Source organism: Atractosteus spatula, chromosome 1, assembly GCF_055471065.1.
Source record: "Atractosteus spatula isolate fAtrSpa1 chromosome 1, fAtrSpa1.hap1, whole genome shotgun sequence".
NCBI lineage: Eukaryota > Metazoa > Chordata > Actinopteri > Semionotiformes > Lepisosteidae > Atractosteus > Atractosteus spatula.
The window spans coordinates 72,863,935-72,889,307 of NC_142706.1; the positions used below are offsets into that span (position 1 = coordinate 72,863,935).

The following is a 25,373-nucleotide window of genomic DNA, read 5'->3' on the forward strand; positions in this document are numbered from 1 at the left end:
CAGTGTCTGCCTGAGGACATGAGCCCCCAACCTGCCCCCCGTCTGCGCCTGGCCACCTCCGTGCTAACAGCAGGGTGCAGTGGAAAATAAACAGGCATAGCAAGAGGCTACACTCTCACGTAAAACAGAGAGCAAATCAGAGAAAACCACTCAGTCCGCAGTAACACTTCAGTTTAGAGGTTGCAGAGGACCCTGTATAAAAGCCTACAGGTAACAGCACATTCTCAGAAACTAAGCAAGGCTGGGCCTGGTCAGTACTGGGACAGGACACGACAAGTCCGGCTGTCCGCCGCCCCCGCCAGTTTCGATCCTGGTTGCTCGTGGGGTCCGAGCACAAACTACACCGCTCCCTAGACGGGGGATAACTCTGCCACCCCGGAAGGCCAGGTCCTGCCCCAAAGGCTGAGCTCTGCATTGTCTAGATTTCAGGGGGCTGTGATGTTGCTTCAGTAACTGGTTCAGTGCATGAACCCAGTCAGAAGGAGACCTCCAAGGAAAACCAGGTTCCTGCTGCAAGGGGTGTTGGTGGACCAGTAGGTGCCGCTAAACTCTCTGAACCAGAATTTGCAAACTAATGCCCAAATATTTTGGCGACAGGGAACACTGTGCTGTAGGTTAGGTCCTGACTACTTTGTCATTCAAAATCCCACGGCACTGTTTGTAAAAGGGATATTAACCCCGGTGTCCTGGCTAAACTCCACTCAGGGTTTGCTCAGTCAGGCCTTCCTAAAGTTCCCTCTCAATGATGTGCATGATGGCTGCCTCACGCCACCCAGGCGGGAGCTGCAATTCAGTGCTGGATAGTACTGGATGAAGTGGGCCTCTTCCTAGACATGAAGCGCATTGAGATCTTGTGGGATGAAAAGCGCTATATAAATGCAGAGAATTATAACGTGTTATTGCATCACTTAATTGTCAGTTAATAAAAATTTGGTTTGTTTGTTAACAGACATTATTAACCATCAATAGTTACTGTGCAGTCACTAACACGAGGTCACTCACACTCTGTTGAACTGGCATGTGGAATTTGCAGCCCTTAATCTACAGCCCGACCCCTTCTTCTATGGCATGCATGGGTATGAGGGAAGACTCGTGTCTTCAAGAGCTGGGCAGGGGCTGTGTGGACAGCTGGGCTGCCCACCGGGTGAGTGTCCAGAGGGCCAGCTGGCTTACCTGCTACTTTCACAGTGTAGTTGCTGACCAGGGCCCCGCCGTGAGCCAGCCTGCACAAGTACACCCCCGAGTCCTCGTACGACACGTTGATGATGCGCAGCACCTTCTGCCCGATGCGGGTCCTGTTGCTCGGCAACACCGCCGCGCCATCTTTGAACCAGGCCACCTGCTGAGAGACCCCCTGCGGCCCACAGGACAGGTCCAGGGTGTCTCCGATCCCCAGAATGAAATCCTCCAGGAAGGCCGTCTCACTCGATAACGAGTCTGGGGAAAACAACAAGGAAGCAGGATTAGATTCAGCCCAAGAGCATCTTTTGTAATGTTGTAAATTCAGACTGTAAACACAGGAACATTTCACACTCTTATATTCTTGAACTTTCTGCCATCTTTTGCCTCAAAGCCAGATCTTTTATGAAGCAAAGGAGTAAATATCTTTTAAGGATCACTTGCAATCTCATCTCTTGCATTTGAATTCCTTTATCCTTTGTATTTCATTCAGCTCCTGGTAGCAGTGCATGTGAGAAGAAAGAGCATGTATAGCCAATATCATGTAGGCTAGCTTTAATCAATAATGACTTTCATCTCAAATCAGTTTCAAACACCAGAATAGGGCAAGATCTATGCAGGATTTTCAGTGACTTAAAAAACAGTAATAAAGAAGCAGTTGTGAATTGAACATTGTTTTATAACATGTATAATTACCTAAAATGATTATAGAATGTGTAAATTAGAGAGTGCAACAATGTGTTTTAATTTTCCTTGTGACCACAAAATGAACATACTTAATCTGTAAAGCCTAGTACATCCTAGCAAGGACTCAAGACTACATGTTCAGAGTAATCTGTGTGCGAAGCAGCTGTTCAGAAAGGAACTTTTGTTTCTGGGATCGCTAGACCTGTTCATATGAATGACTGTGAGCAAGCTTTTTGTGAGTCTGTGTACACCCCTCCATGCCCTGCTTCACAAACTAAGCGACAGCTGGTGCAATGTATCAGAAAAGTCACAGCGGAAGATCAGAGATGCCTGCATTTAACATAAAAATACTCTAAATGAAGATTAGTTGCAAAGCTGTCGTGATCTGCAAGTGACAAAGAACCTGAACCAGATAAAATTGCACAAACAAGACACTGTTTCCGCACTAAAAGCTACTGGCCTGTAGCACCAAGGTATCAGTATACGTTTTCTTAAGAAAAGAGAAACAGTCCTTAAAGGCGCCCCCACAGTCATTAAAAAGACATTTGTGTTTACTGTAATGGAGGACACATTTGCTGCCAGTATTGTATGGGCAGCAGCTGTACCATAAGGTTTCAAATCCCAACTCTGGGCTTTTTTTTTCCTGTCGTCATTCATCTCTGACAGCTTCAAAGAGGTCAATGTTGAGTTCTTGTTGAACTTACAATTTCAGGCAAAACAAAACAGGCTTTAGAAGTGGTCCTTCACAATCCTAACATAGTGAATAGCGCTTCTCCTGCTGTAAAACCATATAGTCTGCTTTTCTGATTAAAAAAAAGAAAAGGGGGAGTACATTCTGCCTCAATGTCTATCTCTCCCTCTCTTTTTTCCCTGTAGTAATCCAGGTTAGACTTTTTCCTGTTGTAATCCAGGTTCAATTAACTCAAAAAAGGTGTTCTTGTGTAGTAATGGTGAGGGAAAGCAGGGAAAAGTATACTTGTTGGTCTGCTTAACAACTTCACTGAGGCACTTGCTTTGACAGACAAGGGACAGAGGCTTTCTGGAAGTCAGAATATGAGAGATCTAAATCAATGACACCAGCAGATTCTGTAAAATATTCATTAAAATCTTTTCTCTGGATGCCTGTCCATTCATACAACTTTAGCTATAAGATCCATAAAACAGCAGTAGACTTGTAACTTGTACAGTCTGAAATGAAGTTTATTTATAGGAGGTATCATATTTTACTTCAAATATCTGGGAAATGCAGTGCTAGCAATTTGATAGTAACTCTTTCCAAGGTGTACCAATTTCAGAATCAGACAAATGAAAATCAATAAAACATTCTCACTACCAAAAAATAATGTTTATATATATATATTTCTAGCAAAAAAAAAAAGATGTTGGAAACCTGCCTTAATTCTTGTTACAAATGCAGTAAGAAAATTAAGTTTAATCTCATCTTGAGGAGATTCCAAGGGTGAATGAAGCACAAAAAAGTAAATTACTGTCATTGCAAATTTAAATCTTTCCCGAAAAGTGTGTTTAAACACTCACTTTATATTAAGCTATAAAAACTGGGATTCCAGTGGGCTGAAGGAAAAAAAGAGGAAAGAGAATTTAAGAAGTTTGTCACGTACCACACAAATTACGTTCGAACTCCCATAATGATGCCCTGTTTGTCTATAGGTAAGCCAAAACTCAATCAAACATTCGACCAACCCCCAATCTCTTCCACACACAGGCACTCACTTCAGTTTGCTCAAGGTGGCCTGTGGTGGAAAGCAAAATGTGTTTACTTGCTTTTCAAATTAAAAGAAACTTTTGAAAACGAGCTCTGCCAGTTCTGAACAAACACAAAAAGAAAGCAGAAGAAAGAAATCACTGTGTCACATACTGGCAATGTTGTTTTTTTTCTGCAGAGAAGGAACTCTTGTTTCATACCCTGTGTCTGGCTCTGAGACAGCACTCTTTTTTTACAGGAATGCTTACAGTAGCTGTACAGTAAGTGATAATGGGAGAGCAAGCAAAAACATACAAAACGCGAACACATACACACTGCATATATTCCATAGGCAGCTGCCAAGGATATTTTAAATGAATGGCTATAGAACTACAGTATACAACCTGAAAATAAAAATTGGCTGGGATATCTCGAATATGACAAATTGCCACGGAAATTTAGTGCATGTTAGACATGTTATTTTTATATAAACAGGCTTGAGAAACGAGGCTGCATGGTGGTGCAGTGGTGACATTGCTGCCTCACAGCCCTGGAGCCCTGGGTTGGATTCCCGACCTGGGGCACCGTCTGTGTGGAGTTTGTATGTTGTCTCTGTGCTCGTGTGGGTTTTCTCTAGGCGCTCTGGTTTTCTCCCGCAGTGGAAATAAAAACAGACCGGTAGGTTGATTGGCTTGGCGGGGAACTGGCCCTGGTGTGAGTGTGAGTGTGTGTGCCCTCCCCTGTCTCCCCCGCGACCCTGAATTGGATGTAGCGGTTGGAAAATGCCTGGATTTGAAAATGAAAGCATAAGAAATACTAATAACAGAGAGGCAGTCGTTTGACCAGCATGGTTTATTTTTTCCATATATTCCCACATTGTTTCATTTTTCCACAGGTGGAGCATGTTCTGCCCATTGAGCCCAATGGGTTGTTAGCCGGTAATTGATCTGAGGGTCTCATTGAGCCATTCCTTAAAAAGACACCAGGATATCCTGTTCGACAGTGGTTGTTCCAGACTCCCACAAGCCTTTTTCTGCAAATCCTCTGGTGCATGCTTCAGCCATCCCATAACATTGCCTATTCATTCTTTCTGGAATGAATGAATGCTGTGAAAATCCTTATCCCATCCCTATTCACCCCTTTGTTCCGACGCCATGTCAAAGTGACAAACTAAGAAACAAACCTGCAGAGCCCTACATCTTCCAGGACTGAAAGCTCTCTTAAGCTCTCTAACGTGCAGGGAATGATGCAGGTACACAGCTACTTAACACCAGCAAAGCAGCTAAGCATGACCCTTGGACCAATACTCAATACTCTCTGTGAAACAAGACACACAATCGATCAGGTTTGACAGAAATTCATTATGAAAATTGTTAATGGTTGCCTACAGCCCCCAGGGGCACAGACAGCTAATTTCTAGTTCTGCCCATCTGCCTAAACCATACATCCCATATCTGTGTCTTTCTCTTGCCGAGTACAAATCCTGCTGAAAATGGAAAGCCCAGCTCTTCATAAGTTCTAGGAAGAGCAGCTGGGCTCAAGGGAGTATCCTAAACTGACAGGCTGAAGGAGCTGAACCTTTTTAGTCTTGGACAGAGAAAACTTTGTGGGGACCTGAGAAAAATATTTAAAATCCTCAGAAGTACTGACAACCCACTGGACTTCTTCAGAATGAACAGTGAAGCCTGAACAAGAAGACAGGAGTGGAAACTATATGAAAGTGCATTTAAAACCAAGAACTGGAGGCACTTTTTTACCCAGAGAGTTGTGGGAGCATGGAACAAGCTACTCAGCCATGTTGCTGAAGCCAATACCCTGGGTTCTTTCAAGAAGAGACCCTCACATCAATTAACTACTTACTAGCAAACAAGACAGATTTTCTGAATGCCTTTCTTGCATTTGTAACTGTTCTAATGTGCTTCATATGTTCGTATGACATCTTTTTATGGTCCCAACCTTTGTGAAGCTCATCAGAGAGCTATTTATTGTTCATTACTTTATCATGCACTCCTTTGTCTTTGACACGTTCCTAAGCTTTTAAAATATAAGACTGCAAGTGTATATTCATTTTTGTTCTCTGCCAAACGAGTTTTCCTCTCATTTTACATTTCCAAAAGTATTATTTTATGACCCGTTGGGAAAAATACAATACTTCCAATGAAATTGTAGTTTCATGTTGTCAGGTCAAACCCTAAAGCACCCTTCTCCTCCCTGTCTGAGGCTGGACAGGCTGCCCGAGTCCCCTCTCTCTACGGTGTGGACTGACCTGGGGGGTGGCTGCAAGGGAAGGTGGGCGGGTTTGAGAGGGGAAGACCCGGGTGCGACTCTTATGTACGTAGGCAGAACAGAAGTCTGCGATATTCCGATCTATCCTTCGCCCCTAATTTCTGTTATAACTTCAATGGCGCTTCCGAATGTGCCCACCTGCAGGGCGAGGTGTCTGGGATCCTCAGAAGCTGAGAGGTATTGCGCTTTCGAGCACTGCACGCAGACACGGTGGTACCTTCCTGCAATCTCTTCTTCATTTCAGAAATAATAAATACCCCCCCCCCCCACCCCACCCCCCGGCTTGAAAGATTTGCCCTTCTCCACTAAGGTACGGTGTAGGGAAAACGGAAAAGAAGTCACGAAACGCCTTGACTCCAGCGATTGTGTGACGCCCAGGTCGCAGACTACAGAGAGGCACATTTATTCGGTCCGGAGACTCCTTCTGGTGCAGGCTGGAAGCTTCATAAGAGCATAATGTCCTCTCCTCTATGAAAGAAGCTATTCTGTGTCAGGGCCTGACGGCTCCAGTCTTCAAGTGCGCTGCCGAACGGGCGCTGAAGACCTCTACAGGCGCTTGCTGCCGGAAGCAAGAGAAGTAGCTGACTACTCCCTCTTAATGAAAAAAGCCAAGAGCTCCATATGTTTTACATTTCTGTTCTAATGCTCCCAATAATCCTGGGTATGGCATTTCCAAATAAGGACTTAATTGAAAATAAATCCAATTTATGAAGGCGGACGATGAGGTTCAGGAATCTTCAAAGGATTGTTTTCATTCTTCTCCATCCTGAGCAAACAGATCTGACTCCAGTTCAAAGCGTAGTGGGTTAGTGTTCTGCCCTTGGATCCTGAGACGCCTTACAGCAGGGCAATGTTTGTGGAAAGACTGTGATTTTGCTGAAGTGAAGGTGTAACCAGGTCTTGGTAAACAACATTATAAATGCTGCACTGTTGGAACCCTGGATTCTGCTCCAATGATACAGCACAAGTACCGGAGGGTGCAATTACACCTTTCAGGATAAGACTCCGAATCCAAGGAAGTTTTAATCATTCAGCCCTTAGTGAGTTCAAACATGCTTAGAAAATTTTAAAAAGTCTCCCACGACTAATTCACGATACCCTCTTTTATTGGCATGAGATTGTGAATAGGGCAGGCCTGGGACAGCACCTTCCCACACAAAAGAGAACGTATATTTCATGACAGTGACGTCATGTATTTAACTCACAAGTTCCATGTAAGTTTAATCTTTGTCTTGTTGTTTTAGAACGCAGCCTTAATCCATTTCTTCACATGCTGTTTGTTCTCCAATTTCAGTAGAAAACCACATGCAAAACTATTCCAATAAGCCACACAAAGCAGCTTGCACTTAGACAATGTAATTAGATAACACAAAACTCTATTATATATACACTATAATATATATTATTATATATGCTCTCTAATATATACACAAATGCAATAAAATATATAAGGAATGGTGAGTACTTGCATAAAGGAAGAACTCAGAAAAGCAAATATACCATCCATTAATCTTAGTGTGCTCAATTATTATAGGACTGGCAACCCATCCATTCATTATCAGAAAGATACTTGTAGCTGGAAATGGATACAGCAGTCCACTGCCAGTCCCAAAGTTCAACACATGGAGCACACAGGGACACTTCAGAGACAATAATTCACCAAGCCCAGGTATCTGGAGCTCAACCTTGACCGCACATCTAGAGCACTTGACCAAAACCCACATGAGGAGAGCATGCAAAAGCCACACAGAAGGATTTACATGCTAAAATCAAACTTAGATCTATAAGACCTTTGAGGGCACCAGGCTGGACTGAAACAAATTTACAGAATAAGATAGCCCATTTTGGGGAGTTAATAATTTCCAAAATGATAGTCAAAATTATGAATACTTTTCCTTTACCATGCTTCACATTAAATTAGAAAAATAATTTCCTACACACAATAATTGCTTGTTATGGTTCATATGAGTGATGTCCCCTTTTTCTCATGCTTTCTTCCCAATATCACTCCAAAAAGCACTAAATATACTCACCTTTTACGACTACTTTATATGTAAAACACTTACAAATGTGAAATGTTCCAGATGGACCCACGCAGACATTCATCAAGCCGGTTTCTGCTACAGTGCGCTAATCTCCATTCAGAATATGAACATCTGCACACAAAGGTATCTTTCTGTAAAAATAATCAGCTACAAACAATTTGTCTGCTAATAGTTTTGCTGCTGTTTCAGGTAATTAGTCTATCATCCCATCTGTTTTCGAAACTGAAGTTTCTTTGAACAGCCCAAAATATTAAAAAAATCACTGCGCATAACAATTGTTTGAGTATGTGGAAGGAAAAAGGACAAAGCAGTACTAAGTCATTCTTTCAGCCCAGTCTGAGTAATGTATCTATCTCCCGACATGCACGTAGCAAAGCTGATGCAGACACAGGCATAGACATTCGCCACACCTATACAAACGTGAGGCGAACATGCAGACTCCACACAGAGGGAGGTTCCCACCGAAATCAAACCTAGATCTTAAAGAGCTTTGGGGCAGCAAATGTGATTGAGATTCTCTATGAGGTTCTCTGTAGACGAGGAAGCAGAGTCCTGGGCCAGGCTCTCACAGATGCAAGGCTGCTCCAGTGGCAGCCCTGCTCGCTGAAACACTTTCTTCCGTCAGTTGAAACACCGCCGTGCTGCCAACTCAGGACGCAGGGCCGGCCGTCACGTGACCCCCAAACGCAGTTCGCCACAAAGTGCAAATTTCTTTCTCTCGGTTTCACAGCTATGCAGATTCTAAATGCCATCCTCATTTGGGCTGCACTCACTTTTAATGCGAGCGCCCTAATCTCTTGTTTCATGCGCCTTGGCCGGATGTAAATACCTCAGAACAATGTCTTTAATCTCGGGCAGCCTGACAACCTCACACTGCCCAGAAGGCGCAGGAGCAAGAGGGGTGTATCTGAGAGAGATCAAGAAAGGGGGCTTTGCGGCTGTTTCTTTTCTCTCGTGTGTTGCACCGCGTGTTATCAAAGCCCAAAAGTAAAGATAACTGCGGCTTCAAAACATCCCTTTCCCCCCTCCTTGCTCTGAACTGCTAATTAACATCGGAAGCTACTGTACATCCAAAGTGCCTTGTTAAAGCCAAAGAGTCTTCAGTCTTTTCAAACCCCCCCGGCCCCTCCCCAGCCTGGCCTCCAACTGGGACTGTATTTAGGCAGCCATAATTGTCATTCCAAGGACGACTGGCCCAGTTTCAATGGAAGAAACACACTGTATGAACGAGCTTGTCTTGGATGAAAGGCCAGTCTCCCTAGTTTAAGAGCAGAATATAATATACAAATTATGAGGCGGTTCTGCCTTTCAATTAATCCAGTTGAGAGTAGCCTGCTGGATGAACCTCACACCGGATGTTCTTAAAAGATGCCCCTGAGTCAGAGCAACATGAGCAGTGAGCACTAGGAGGCCATTTGATCAATTGTGGTTATAGGGCTGATAGTCACTAAGTGATTCAAATACTCTTATCAATTATCTTATCTTATCAAGCTGTACCGTGTACGCCAGTATCAGAAAGGTGGAGTGTTTGCTTTGTTCGATTTTCAATATGTTTCCAATCTTCTCGGTCCAGGTCTGGCTGGGGTGTAACTTGTGGTCTTGGTCTCTGCGCAGAGACCAAAGTAGTGACCAGGATTAACCATGCAAGTCCTTTCTTGACATCTGGACAAAATCTCCTCACAGCCTTTTTTGATTTAATTGACAGAGATTCACCCCTGCTGAAATGTGAAACACTGGGAGTTCTGTCTGGGAATTCATGGGTAACCATGCCTGTGCGAGCCTTGGTGCAGAGTAACGCCTCTTAAATGAACAAGCTCGTCAATTTTATGAGCATTATTTTTTGAGCAGGAGTGAATGTTTGGGTGAAACATGCATAGGAATCAAAAAGGTGAGCAGGATGTGCCAGGGGGCGTCTTTGGATTGTAGCCCTCAAGTGCGTTTATAAGTCAGCGAGTGGGAGACAGTCAAATACTGTCTGATAAAAGAGTCAGGCCTGCAGTGGCCACCAGCTGATACAGATCCATAACGCGGCAGGTGTAGGGGATACTGCAGTATGATATTTATACAAAAGAAGAATGCTGAACGCAATGGACAATACGCCTAAATCAGAGAGCTATAATGCAAACTGAGAAGATGACTGTCATGCTCGTAAAAAAAAAGTACCTCTTCCATCCAAAAGAGAACCTCTGACCATGCAATGAAAGGAGGAGGCCACAGTTCAGCTGTGGGGCAGCAAGGGCCTACTCGAACTCAATCTGACCGAAACAACTCCCAGGGAATAAAAGACCCTGTGACCTTCGTGACCGCGGAGCGATCCCTGCTGTGCGCTTCTCAAGCCTGTGTGGAGCTGCTTGAATCGGCTAAAGAGGTCTCAACCCTGCTCTGCTCTGCGCAGGCCGCCTGAGCAGGACCTAGCCACTCCGGAACAGTTTAACAGAACAGCAGAGGTCAGGAGGCCAGGAGACCCTGCTGAGCCTCCCTAACATAGATATCAACAGCATACGATCTACACACACTCCATTCACTGATATCCTTATGTTGCAGCAGTGAAAGTCAACTCTCCTCGCTGCCTCCTCTAACACGCATGTGTTAGATCATAAAACATTCGCAAAGTCTTTTACAAACAAGGTTGTTTCTGTATTCACAAAGCAAACAACACACCGCCATTTTGGTGGCAGAAAGAAAATGGACTTTCCCTCCTAAGGGGCCTGTGATGAATCACTGCTGGCGTTAAATGTTTTGACATCTGGCGTCATCTTTTGAACTCTGGGATACCAAGTTAGGCTCTTTTCAGCGAGCGTTGTTTTCACGTCAAGCTAAAGTTTTGATTTGCTTAATGGCGCAGAAGAATGCAGCTTTTGAAACTTTATATTGACCTAATTTTATTTTTTTTCTAACATTGGCACAGGAAACATTTCATTCCAAGGAAACACTGCTGAATGTGGTTTTAGTAAACACTTCGGTAAGGATCTGGAGATGCTGCTCGCCTGCTTGAGGGAAGGCCTTTCTGTGCTCGCGATAAACAGAGAAAGTGGTGACACAGTGTGAAACAGTGTCTTCGATAGAAGCTGTGCTGAAACTGTGGTGATAACCCCCCTACACACATCACTACTCCCCGAGCCCCAGACTACAAATGCAAAATCTGTAGGCTTGTGTTTGCTTTCAGTCTGCCTTGACAACCACAGGAAAAGACATAAACGGCCCCAGAGACTCTGGAATGCAGCCCTGCCTCATCATATGGGTTCATGTCTCTTCACCAGCTCCATGTCAGATCCTCCCATCATGCCCCCACTCCTCCCAGGCAGTGCCCAGTCGTGACCTGTCTTTAACCTGGCCCCGCAGTTTACCTGCGTGACACTGCAGTACTACAGCAGTGGTACTACAACTAATTTTACAGCTCTACCTTAAAGCATCTGATCACAAATCAAGTGCAGATTGGAGCTGCAGTAAGGGTGACTGGTGTCCTCTGGTTTCTGTTCAGTTGATCTCCCAGTAACCTTATTATTTCATTACCTGCTTAAATAATCTAAATTATTAATTAATCTAATTATTTAATTAGCTGCATAATTGTAAGTTTTCAAACCAGGCTCCAAGGTGAGTCATAGGTAACTGTGCCTTTAATGAAGCGAGTGGCTTGAGCTATTATTTGAAGAAGTCCTTAAGAAACATCCTGTATGTGTCTAAGAGAATATTAAAGTAAATTGTTTAATTGACATCACATGATTGAATAAAAAGCGGAAGAAAGCTTGTCCTTCAGAAATTGTCTCTCATTCCCCTGACCTATTATGAGTCAGGGTCTGGTGTACATCAAACCAACGAACGTCTTTACTGTAGATAAAAGTGACACATTTTATAAAGAGACTTTTTGAAAAAGCGAAAAACCTGTTGTTGTTTTTTTTCTCAACGCCGTGCATCCAACAAGAGCTGGAGAACAGCACGAGTTAAATGTTTGAATTGTGGTAAATCTGAAATTTTACACGAATGCCGCAATTAACCTTGTCTATCATGAGAGGAAAGAAAAGCACAATAAATTCGAGAATGCTGCACGGCGCACTCAGCCTGTACAGGTCTGAAGGGGGTCGTTGACGAAACAGAAACTGCTTTTTTTCCCGCTGGTGGGATTTCAGGAGAAGAGGGCAGTGATTACCCTTTTCTTCAGTGTTACATTTTCACCAGTAGGTAACAATTAGAACCTGCTAATTAGAGTCCCGGAATTAATCAAACCCCGAATATTTCCTAATTAAATTTAATGGAATAATTCAAACTACCTTAGGAACTTTCGCTGGGAAGCAATCTTTTAGGAGGTTATTTCGCACGTCTTCCTGTGTGAGATCGATGCTTATTATTATATTTTTTGTCTCTTTACCATTCTTAGCATGAGGAGTGAGGCGTGTCTTGTAAGATGGCTAACGCCAGCCGCGGCGCTGAAGTTCTCCGAAAGGTATGTAAAACATTGTTTATTATGCTGCCAGACCAAACCTTCCCTCACTCTCACACACACACACACCATTTATCGCTTTTTTTGTTACGCTTTTGGGAGTTTATTTCCCAGGTGTTTTTAATAACCGCCAGCTCACATTCACTGGATTCTCCGTTCATTGCTCCAGTGGGGTTCTGGCTAAGCCTAGCTCGACTCGAGTTACCCGCTGTACCTTATTCATTAAACCTACAATTCTAGTTAAGACGCCGATAACCATTAATCAGCTGTGGGAAAACTGTTCAGGTTTTTTTCCCTAATAAACTGCTGCCACCGACTTCAATCTTCTATGCTTTTCACAGAAACATAAACCGGAGACGTACCGTATTTTCATATATTAACGGAAGAATTCACAGCAGGAAGATGTATAAATCCTCGCAGCCTCTTGACCCCAACAAACTGAGCCTAAAACCAACAGGGACAGGAGAGGGGTTCTTCTGTGTAAAGGAACAACTGTGTACAGGTGGCCCAGGCGTCATTGCTGCCCTGTGGGGTTTCAGAAACCGTCCCTGTTTAGAACTCGTTGTGATTCTTAAATCTTTATTATTGTTTTGAGTCCGACATCGTTCACTCACTCCCAGATGCAGACCCCATGCAGCAGAAAAAAGCAATGATTTTTTTTTTAAGGCTCAGCTCATCATCGTCATCAGTGTCTGTGGGCATGCTCTCCTTTGGCGCCAGTCTCTTGCTTGATCACACTTTTTCCATGTTATTCTGCCCAGTGCCAGTTGGCTAAGGCTGTGTAAATCCTTCAGATACCAGTCTTCTGTCCTGTGGACCCACTCTCTCCCTGTCTGTCCCTTTTGTTTTTCCCTGCTCTGATCCCGGTCCAGGGCTGGACCCCCCCCCACACCACTTCTTTCAGTGGTGCCTGATGTGAAGCAGGATGCTAACAGCTAGAGCACGTGAGCGAATGCCTCCGTATTGTTCCCCTTAACGTTAATGAGGAACATCAGGTAGCGGCAACACGCAATACTACTACACTAACGTAAGACATGATTTGTCAGCTGGATGACATGTGCTGCCAAATCTACTCCTTTTCCTTTTTTTTGTCTTGCGGCGCACAGGAAACCTGCGTTTTATTGTTATGGGAGTGATGCTTCTTCGGGCTACACCTTGCAAGGCTTTGCCATTTGTTTCCTTGTTAATCTGAAAACACTTTTCCGCACCAGTAAAAAAGGACGCGTCTTGCAGTAGTTCAGAATGGAAGACTGAAGAGGAATAATCCTGTCCAAATGCTAGCAGATAGTCCTTGCAGTGGCACGTAAATACTGTACTGTGTAAAAGACCACCCTAAGGAAGCAAAGATGTATAAGACTTGTAAATCACTAGGGGGGGGGTATTGATTGGTGAGGATTACCTCTTAATGCTTACTGTGAGCTGTGTATAAATTAATACCTTGATGTGAAAAGTGATGAAGATTTATTTTGGCAGGAGAAAATTTCCAATTAAATAAACATTCAAATATGGAGGTTTGGTTACTTAAGGTGAGCAATTCAAAATTTAATTCTTACTAATCTTTTGTGCTGGGCAGCGGGATCTGGAGTTAGAAATCTGCAACGCAGGCAGTTAAAGAATTAAAACTTCTGTACGTGTTTGCCTTTTCTGTTGAATGAAAGGAGACACATGTTAGGTCTAAATCCATCACATGGGTTATAAAAAAAAAAGCCAGAATGCAAGCACACTTCACAACTCTTTGATTGCAAAATAAAGAAAAAAATTGTGAAAAATTAAAGAGTAACTAAACTAAATACATGGGTGTTCTTGAGTTCAACCGAGGACAGGTCTCATGGAGGCAGGATGAGCTGCCAGAGTGTGTGTTTGAGCTCTGGCATTAGCTAATGGACTGGGGGGAGTCTTCCAGACTTGACTCGCTGTGGGCACAACAGACGTGATTGGGCTGTAGCATCCCTGTCCTGTTAACAACAGCTGACGCAAAATGTTGCAACAGCATCTCTAAATGTTGCTGCAATGCTGCGTGTGGGTACCTCCTCCCAGACAAAATGCTGAACCAAAGCTTTTACAGCACTACAGAAAGGGTGCAGTTTAGTAATGTCAGACATTCAGACATAACACTGTAGCCACGTTAAGACACTGATGTTGTATTTAGGTGGAAAGCAGTAAGAAAGAAAGCAAAATGTGTCTGTGGAGCCTTCTTAAGCTGTTAAAAAGTAGAACATCTTTCTACATTTTAAATAGATAAGGTAGATACTCTACCTTGGCAGTCGATGGCCTCCGACACCATCCCACACTAGAAGCTAATACTAGAAACTTGATTGTTTTCACATTACTTAGGTGACAGAAGTATGTTACAGCAAGTGAGCAGTGCAGCAGGAATAGGTCAATTTAGGTTTGCAACTCTGTGACCCCGTGCAGTCGACACATTTCTGCACTGCCACGCCGTTTCCACACTGAATGGCGTCTTTTATAAAGTCGCCTTGACGGTGGTACTGGGCGGGCTGAGTCTCCTCCTGCAGCCAGCCTGGCGTTCCAGCCCGAGAGGAGACCCGGCCAGGCCCTAGCCCACCTGCTGCCTGTTCACAGATCGCCATAGTCGGGCAGCGGAGGGAGTGGGCCCAGCGGTGCAGGGTGGTATCTAACAAAATTAAGTTACCCCCCCCCCCAAAAAAAAGATCACATAAATCCCTCCATTTTAAACCAATGCAAGGCAGCATTTTGGCATCCCCACACCCATCCATTCTCTGCTTCATAACAGTTGGGGTGGGAGGGGAGCTGGAGCCCATCCTGATAAGGAGGGGTACACAGTGAACCAAACATGCATGCACTCACACCAGGCCCAGTTTTCCGAGAAGTCAATTCACCTACCAGTATGTATTTGGACTGTGGGAGAAAACCCACATGAACATGGAGAGAACATGCAGACTCCACACAGACAGCACCCCAAGTCTGAAATTGAACCCAGGGCCCCAGCACTGTGCTAACTGCTGTAGCACCATGCTGCCCTTGTGCAGCCAATTAATAACGGGCTGTTTGTGGTTTTGAGGACAACATAATTAATGCAGTGGTGAGTGTATATAGCATGTCTCTCTACACTGACAGACTGAGCTCATTACTAGCAGCAATTAAGAGTGGGACACTAGGGAGGTGGGGTCAAGCTCTCGGGCAGCCTGAACCGAATGGACTAACCACAGGATGGAGAAAACAAATCAAACAACAACAACACCAGCAGGAACCATCCGCTCCAATCAGCTGGAGAAGATTTCAGTGTGGAGGTCATTCACTTTTGAGTTTTCTTCAGTTTTCATTCACAAAAAAAAATCACGCTGTTCTGCTGGTAGCAGGGCTTGAAAATGACCAGAGTAAAACGCAGGGAAGGGGGGGGGGCTTCCTTGTTTTCTGTTTGGACTGCTTGCAGCTCACAAGCTGCCATCTGCCTGCACCCTGCCAGGGGCGGAGCAGCTCCCAGTGGGGCTGTGTGAGAGCTGCAGAGCTATCAGGCTCCTCCTGGGAGACCGTGCTGGCAGTCACACATGCTGCTGCACCAACAGGCCTTCTCCTTCATGGGAGCTTTGATTAGAGAGTGGAAGAGCACACGCACCAACCACAGTCTTGCCTGATTCTACCCTACCGGCAGTCATTGACAAATAATATATGATGTGCGTAGATGTCATCATACATGGCCAGATCCTCTGTGCGCTTCAGCTTGACAGAATCGAGAGACTAACACAATATTCCAAACAAGAAGGCAGTATCTCGACTGATACAGCTGTTTAATTTTAGGTGAAAAGAAACCTTCTTATATAAATGATGTCACTCAGTTGGTTTTTGGATTCCAGCTGAAAAAAAATACGTATTTTCAAGTTTTCTAAAAAACAAACGACAAGAGGTCGATAATATTGTCATGCAGTCCTCCTAATTTTCATGATCAGTGCTAGAGTAATTGAAGACTGGTGCTGGTGAGAGACAGGGAAATTAGACATAGTGCAGCTTTCCCTATGGAATTATACAGGAACAATATTTATGGAGCCTATTTGCCAGTTGCCAGTACAAATCTCCAATGGGTTTATCAATTTAGAGGATATCTTGTTTCAGGTGCTTTGGGGCAATAAACCCCAAACTATGTCAACTGGAAGGTTCTTTTACTTTAAAGAAAAAGTTGATATAGTTAGCAGTGTTTGGTCAATTAATACCATCGGTTGGGATTAGAAAATTAATTTTTATTTTTAAAATTTGACACCCAACTAGTTTTTCCAGCAGCTATTACTGATTCCACTGTTCACAGTTTTATTATTACTGTGAGACTCAAAAGCTTTTACTCATACTGGTATCCGAGTAAAAGAAATAGCAGGTTGCTGGTTTGGATTATTAATAAAGTTATGTCAGATGAAGTGTTAAAAATGCAAGAGTTGAACTTGATAGGGATTAATGAAACCCCCACTCCTTACAAATACAAATATCACTTTAACTTCTGTCTTTGACAGTAATCATCAAAGGTGTGTCTACTGCTAAACAGACATTGACAAGGTGATTTTCAAAGGTTCCTTATCCTAATCACCTCCCGTATTCTTCTGAAAATAATTGTAAAATTTTAAAAATAGAGAAGTGCTTTATGCAGCAAAGAAACAATTCACTACAGAAAACACGGATGCAGTGTTATTTTTCCTGAAATGCTCATTTGGAAAATTGGATGAGAGGAGTTGGAAGAAGCAGAGAAAATTTAAAACAACAGCAATGAATACACTTTTTTAAATTGTCCTGTTTTGCATGTATCCAACGAATATGTCCTAATGATTTTTTCATGTTGGCACTGATCCAACATGTAAAGCGAAATTATTAATTTTATAAAATTAATTCCACCTCTGCAGTCATGGAAATGGACTTCAGTCTGTGAAATATAAAAAAATGCTTATCCTGCTTAAGAAACACCCTTTATATTTAACTTCGGATTTCTTAAAAAATGTGACGAGATGAAACCCTGTCTGTCACAGATGGATTTTAAAAAGTCAGTAAAAAAAACCCCACAAACTTTTAGCTAACTGACTAACGCTTTTTCATACAGAGCCAAAATTGCAATACATGCCTTTCACTTCATGATTTCCCCTTTGATTTGTTTACTTCATACAGGTACAGGCTGCGAGTCGACAACGTTCAGAAATGTGCTTTGTCCTGTGTGCTGGCAGGACGCGTCTCGAAGCTGGCGCAGGGAGGGGGCGGAGGAGCCAGAGCCCCGCCCACCTTCTTTACAATTCGGCACAAACTCTTCAGCAGCGGCGCCGTGAGATGTGCTGAGGTGTCGCCCATAAATCAGCTCATTTAAGCTGTGAAAAATGAGCCCTAGTGAATTACATTCAGAATAGGGTGTTTTATTACCGTTCTTTTAATGACAAAAACAACCCCTGGTGTGATTTATAGTGTTAATTGAAGAAGCAGGTTAAAGGGGATTCCTTTAGCTTTTGAACCACACACAAACTCACACACTCACACACACCCTCTAAGGGTGTTTAGCCCTAGAGCTTCAGAAGGTGCATTTGTTGCAACTAATATACTCAAATTAAATACAGTACTTTAAAAGACTTGCATTTTACTTATGGGAATTATTTTTAATAATAAAACATTACATTACATAAAACATTAGTGTGAGCTTAATGTGTATATATATACAAAGAAGCATTAAAAATGCAACATATGCTATGGGTTTTGTGCAATTTAACCATTCAGTATATACAAAGTAGGCTTTATTTATTAAAAATATATGCCTTGCTCATTTCATGCTTTCTTCTGTATTCACCTAGCGAAGTTTTAAAAGCTGTCACCCAGCTGTACAATGAGAGAGTTATTTTTGTAAAATTTCACAAAATGCAGTATTTAAGGATCATTTCTTTTTTTTTTTTATTTTGTCCATTTCCTGGAGTAGCTTGCAAAAGAGAGCAAATCCGATCACGGTGTGTTACTGCTCATGTTTAGATATGGCAAGGATTGTGTTTGGAAATGTTATTTCTCACCCACTCGGCAAACGACACGAGAGACGGAGAGGAACAACTGGAAGCTGGTGTTCGTCAAGTTTGTGCACTTGACTGTCAGTTCTTGCAGGGAGTGCACAGCGCCCACTGTGGACTAAATCATATGAGTTTTGAAAGAACAGTTCTGCTTCAGCAACAGCAAGTCAAATATTGCTTTTCTCAAGACAGCCAAAACCGAAAACTCTTAAACACAATTCAGTGGTATTGCCTGTCTTATTCAGAGACCAGCTGCACTCTGGGGAGAAGGCAGGCTAGGGTCAATCCGTCACACTCTTCCGGTCACACGTAAGGAATAATGGGATCTTTTGGGAAAATGTGGATTGCCTAAGTTGTTTCACTGACACTTTGCTTCAGCGTAGACATCTGAAATAAGTTTGAAATCTTAAATTGAATAAAATGTTGCTGGGATTTGCTGGGAGCTGCATGTGGCCGTTGATAAATTCCTGATGCTGGGAAGAGGAACGAAATTTGCCATCTGCAGATAAACGATTGGCATTTTATTCCCACTGATATTCCATCTGTGTGCATCAGATGCCCATTGGAAACATTAAGGAAAGAGAGAGCTGGCTTCTGGGTAATGCAGATCACCTACAGTGTACTGCATACTCCGTTGATCGCTTATAAAAGGAGTTACAGTGACACCTCCAAACTGGCAGTGCTTGAGTTATCTCATGAGATAAAGATCAGAGAAAAACACTCAAGCGATCTCGCACTGCTTTCAGCACAGCATCTCCCAGTACAGAGAGGCACAATATGTGACATCGTTCCAAACCCTTTTCTGTTAATTGTCATTTTTATTCTTTTCACACACCGCGGTCACACAAGAAAGGTAAGCTTGTTTTTAAAAAAGAAAGTTTAACTCTGGGGCAAAGCCAAGCACGGATTGGATGACAGCTCTGTCTTACGAAAGCAAGGCTAAGCCCGCCAACAGACTGGCTGGCTTAAAATGATATCTGTTAGTGAACATTCTACAAAACTGCCCAAAACATTTTTTTTGTAAAAACTGCCTGCACTGAAGTTTCAAACACAGAACGAACAACTAATGAACCAGGGGTTTTTGGACAAGAGGAAAGGCAGGCTAGGATCGAGCCAGTTTCTGATTTTTAATCAAGAGCCTCGAGTATTGTGTTTCAGTCATTTCTAAACAAGCTGCTGGAGAGCTCTGGCAGTGTGAACTTGTGGGAAGATCTGATAACAGGGAGCCTCTCCCCACCCTTTAATCTGAGCTGATGCAGTGGTGCAATTGCTCACCGGGGCCTGTCATAAAAGAGCCCGACTGCATCAAGGCTTGGGAGGCAAAACCCAAGATAATTTTACAGCTGAGCCTCAGCTCTGCAGTAAAACAAACACTGAAACTGTAAAATGCCCTCAGAACTGTTTTAAGCCCTGCCTGCAATATGGAAGTGGTCCTATTAGGCCATCATGCTAATACTGTGCGTTAAATGGGCACAGTTGGGCGGAGTGGTGGCTCTGTGGCTAAGGATCTGCGCCTGTGGCTGGAAGGTTGCCGGTTCAAATCCTGCAGCCGGCAGAGGAATCCTACTCCCTTGGGCCCCTGAGCAAGGCCCTTAACCCCAACTGCTCCAGGGGCGCTGTACAATGGCTGACCCTGCACTCTGACCCCAGGATTCTCTCCCTGTGTGTGTCTCCTGGAGAGCAAGCTGGGGTATGCGAAAAAACAAATTCCTAATGCAAGAAATTGTATAGTGCCAAGAAAGCAACATTACATTACATTAACATTAAATGTGCTGTGGATGCATGTTCTGGTATTTTCATAGCTCCCCCCCACGGGTGTCGTCTTCTCTTACCGGTGGGCTTGACCGTCGCCTTCTCCGCAGGCTGGGCGGTGGGCAGCCGGGCAGCGGGTACGCTGTGGACGATGACGAAGCAGGAGCAGAGGGCGCACCACAGGGCAATCATTCCTCTGGAAGGGGCGTAGAGACGTCGACTGCTGCGGCCCCACCCGACTTCACGCATCCCGCGGGTGCATGCTCCTCGCGGAGCCCAGCACCCTCCCGCCCCTGTACCCGGGCGGCCTCGCTCGGCGGTGGCGCAGGAGGGGAGACGGGGCGGCCGCAGCGCCAGGGAGCTGGAGAACAGAGGGTGGGAAAAGAGCGATCATGGTTCCGCACACTGGGGCTGAAACACATCCTGTGTCAGCTTGCTAATGTGAATCTTAATGCATACATACATAGTGTATATAGAGAGAGAGTGAGAGATGTGCAAAGAATGTGTGTGTAAATCATGTCCTGGGGGCACGCATTGGCTTTGCTTTGATCGCGTTCTCAGTTAATAATATGATGTAATGTTTTCATTGGTGGCGCACTAAATATCTTGATTAGGATACATCCCGGAATTAACCCAGCAAAAATAGCATGACACCAGTTTCTTCTTACGTAAAACTCAGAACAGTGGCAGCTGATTGGACTTCTGGATTGATATGCACAACAGCCTGGGATTGAACGTGGATAATTTCTTATGGAAAACAAGAACGACAACATGAGGTGCAGGAGTATCAGACCCATCTTAACATTCCACAGTCTGATCTACCCTAAGCGAACACGGCCTGATGGGTAAAATCAACAAGCCAAGCTCTGTGGGCCTGGAGCAGACAGATTTGGGAAAGGGTGGCCTCAGGGCAGCTTTGGTGTGAAATGAAATGAGCCAATTCCACATGCACATGGACAAAGTGCCTGTCATGAGTGTTCTGGTATATTTGTTCCCTCATTGCTCCTGAAAAAACTTCAGCTTCATCAACACATGAAGAAAGGTACAAAGATTCTCTCTTCTTTAAGCTCAGGAATTTGTGTTCTTAAATGTGCTTCTGTGTGCTTCTCATTTCATTACTGTAGAAAAAAATTAAGGTTGGTACCTTAATCTCATGTTGACAGAAGTTCTTTAACACCACTAGAACAAAAGCTGGTTCATAGCCTCCTGCTTTGGGTGAAAAGAAGCCCAGATTCTAAAACAAGGTTTATTTATTCAACTGGATAAGAGCTCAAGGGTCTGTGAATGTGATAGAGAAACCTTGAGCAAAGCTTTTCTTCGGGGCTCACAGATCAATTTAATTCCAACTAGCGAGATGATACTGGTTTTTTTAGGCCGTCTTATCTAATCTCAAAGAAGGCCCATGTTTAGAGCACCTAACCTTCTGATAACACTGGCATCAGCATTGGAAATGCTCTACTGCACTGTAACAGATAAAACTCCAGAAATTCTCTCTCAAGGCTATATCAGACATACTACAAGAACAGAGTCTAACTCTGCTCTGGAATAATGCCTCCTTGTATTCTAAAAACTTGCTTATGCTGTATGTTGGCTCTCTTAACTGCTGAAGACAATAGCTGAAACCTTTGATTAAGTGGTGAAAGGCTCCTTGAAAACTAGAAGTACAAACAAGTTTTAGTAAAGCATGCGTATATCAAGCATTGCTGCCCCTCACAGCTGGCAGTGGCAATGCAAGCCTGGCACAGTGGCGCAGGGGTGAGCATTGCTGTCGCGCCACGCTGGGGCCTTGGGTTCAGTTGCTGGGGTGCTGTCTGTGTGGAGTGTGCATGTTCTCCCCAAGCCTGTGTGGCTTTCCCCTGTGTGCTCCAGTTTCCTCCCGTAATAAATAATAAGAAACTTTATTTTATATAGCGCCTTTAAAGGTGGCTTGTCAAAGGCTAAAGGAGAACATGCACACTCCGCACAGACAGCACCCCACAGGCTAAAGACAGGCTGGTAGGCCTTAAGGGCCAGTTTCTTGGAAAACTGGCCCTGGTGTGAGTGTGTGCCTGTGTGCCCCTCCAGGGTCTATCCTGCCTTGCACCCGTGGCTGGCTGGGATAAGCTCCCGGTGCCCTGCGACCCCGGATTTGATCAATGAGATAAAAACAGATGGACGTGGATATCAGCCTGTTATATCTGGGTAGTATTTTATTTGCCTGATAATCTTTAGTTGATCTGAGTGTAATTACAGCCAATGTTCTTTGACAGACAACACATTTATTTTAACAAGCAAGAGCTCAGGACAAAGATAACGCTCTTCTCCAAGCACACACGTTTAGATATCTGTCTGAATCCGCTAAGCCATATCTTGTTATGTAGTAAACTACTCTCTAAATTACAACATGTCTAGGATATAACATCTTAATGTGAACAGAGCAAGATGCACAAGATAAAAACAAAACAAATTACGGCCAGTTTATGCCAATAAATGGGCATTTAAACCGGAACTAGCAATTAAATTATGGAAAGAAAATCAATCATTCTTCATTCCACTCGCAATTCGATATTTGTGTTCTGAAGTCCTCCATGATTGTTTAATTTCTTGCAGCATATTTGTTATAGTAAATGTTTCAGCTTGTTTTAATGGCTCACACAGTTCTCCAAGAGCCAGATATCCCCAGTCACTACACTAGAGCTAACTCGCATCTTTTTTTAAGAAAATGCACTGACTGTACAGAGTTCCTAAAGCACTAGTGTGGAAGAATCACATAGCACTTATTTTAAAAAGGCTTTGGAATAATATTTTTAACATGCAAAGAATGCTTATTGTTTTTCAACAGTTCGCCTTCTTCTTTCACCTATGTAAAAGAAGTTTGCCCAAGTACTGCATATATACTCAGTAACTGACCTCAAAAGGCCCTCCTATTACAACTAGTCCTGCTATCAGTATCACCACCCCCTCCCAAAACAAAAACAGGACAAAGATTAGCCACACATACTGCAAAATGGGTAACAAGCTTTGAATCACAGAAACCCCAAGTCCCAGTGTCAAACACAGCCAGTAGGACCATTTGTCTTCCCTGGAAAGGCTCGATAAGAACCATCTGTCTTTCCTGGAGCCATGCGCTGTGGCACTGAGGACGATCTTTGTCCTCCCATCAGCCCCCTAGTGGGGTCGCCTCCAGCCAGTCAGGTCAAGAACCTGCAGGGGCTTTCGTTTGCAGGGATGCACTTCAGAGAGAACGCGAGATCCCTACAGATTAACCGGAGTTCGGGGAGCAGCTCACAGAGGAGGCTGTGAGAACAGGGAGAGAACACACTGCCAAGCACTGGACTCTCCACCCAGAGCTTTGTTTCCACCAGAGCGACTTGAAAAGCACAGTAAAACGCTGGCACAACGGCCTTGGTTATTCCCTTACCTTACAAGGCTTCTGTATATGAACTCCAAAGCATTCATTTCCCCTTATATTAGAAACAATTATAGATTTTTTTGCTTTGCCTTGTCCCTACAATAACTAATTTCAAAGAGGGATGTCTGGTGTATTACAAAAGCTGCCATTTTGCAATAGGAAGACTGAATGAGAGCCCAGATCACATTGGGTTTTTATTACTCCTTCCTGTACTTTGAAATAAAAATGGGGGGAAACAGAAAAAGACTACTAAGCAACACCTGGTAAAGTCTTGTAAAACTGGAACTCCAACAGGAAGCACTTTTAGAAATGACTTGATTATTACTTTGTAAAAAACAAACAGGATAATGATAAGAGACTTGTAGAAACACGTGGAGTACACCTCAGTCTCAATTAAGGCCAGTGTCATGAAAATGAATGCCTAAACAGAAGAGGAGGTGCACATGTTATCATGCATGTCTTTAAAGGCAATATTTAGATTAGAATGGGCTAAATGTGCATTCCCCCAATTCCCCAATTTCTGCATTTACTGACTGCCAGCAAACTAAGTAAAGAACTTGCGTGTTAAACTGGCAACAAGACAATGCTTGTGAATGACATTCATACAGACACAACTCCAGTGCACTTTAGTGAGGTATTTGGACTTGGCTGATGTGCTCTGCATTTCTACAGAGACACAAAGAGTGTGACTGGACAGCTCTGAGGTATTCCATACTGTATAATTAGTTTTTACTTGCAGAGCACAACAACAGATCCTTTCTGGGATGGATTCAGCATTCTGCAGGAAATCAGTCCTCAGATTATTATTGATCAATTAGTTAATAACTTTTTATCTGTGCATTTGGCCAAAAAAGGCGGTGGTAATACGTGAGTGTTACCAAGTAGGGTGATGTTTCCAATAAGTTCAATAATGACGGCATGATGTATATCTTGTGCCAATACAGACTTTCTTCTGCTTAGCTCTTATCCCTCTGGTTTATTTATATCATCTTCCAACCAGATTTTATCTGATAGGGAAAACCCAAAATTGAATTAGAAAAGGATTTTCCAGTTCAGGACACTACAATAGCTCTTGAGGGATCGATGGCATGTTGGCCAGATCACAGTAGCCATCAATAAAGTACGAAGGTCCATGATCTCATCTTTGAGCTTTGCGGTATAATTTTAAAAACATTTCTCAAAGGCAACAAAATTCTGAGAAGCACATGAAGGGTGGTCTAAGACAGGCTATCATTAAACATACTGTATGAAAGTGTCTCGTCTCCCAGTTCATGAGTTCAAGATGTTCACAGCTTAAACATTAGCCCTGCCGTCTATTCAATTTCATTCCAATCTGGAAAATGTGTGTTGCCCCTGTTTATTTTAATGGCTGGCAGCTGAAGGGCTCTGAACTGGTGGTGGTTATTCTGATCTGAAACACTAACGCCAAGCTGCCCATTAAAACCAGTTTAGCTTTAGCAGTCTGTGTTCTTCTGGAGGAACTCTGTTGTGTCGTGGTAGCTGCTGCAGAGAGAAACTTTAATTGAAAACAGCTAGTTTAAATTTACCTCCCTTTCGACTTGCAAAACTGCATCTGGAGTGCCGTGCTGAAGAAACAGTCCCTCCTTTACTTTTTTTTCTCATTTCCACTTTCTTTCATCTCTGATAACACACTATTCTGAAGGGCTTAAACAAACAATACAGCACAATAATCATTATTATTTAAATTGTACCCACACTAAGACCTTTTCAGAAGGATTAAAAAACAAAGTGGCTGTTCCACAACTGGGTTTTAATTAAAATGAACTTATTTACCTTTTAAAAAATGTAGATATGCTTTGCAAACCTGAAATGCAATTAATTATTGCTGGCATAGGTATGCCAAAAATGTTTGCAATATATAATACATACATTAATA

At 43.3% G+C, this 25,373-nt stretch overlaps 1 protein-coding gene across 5 annotated transcripts in view; it reads right to left on the minus strand.

Annotated features, from left to right (window-relative positions):
• Positions 1-25,373, minus strand: part of fgfr3 (fibroblast growth factor receptor 3) — a 78,319-nt gene that overhangs the window by 49,602 nt on the left and 3,344 nt on the right. For 4 of the 5 annotated variants that reach the window (XM_088918818.1, XM_088918833.1, XM_088918826.1 and 1 more), the window contains exons 2-3: positions 20,166-20,446; positions 1,174-1,437 (exon numbers count right to left, since the gene is read on the minus strand). In XM_088918818.1, coding sequence (XP_088774944.1) covers positions 1,174-1,437; positions 20,166-20,334 — 433 coding nt within the window. In that variant the 5' untranslated portion in view covers positions 20,335-20,446. Of the gene's footprint in view, positions 1-1,173; positions 1,438-20,165; positions 20,447-20,753; positions 20,815-25,373 lie in introns of those variants that run through there. The other variant, XM_088918842.1, reaches the window with a different exon arrangement.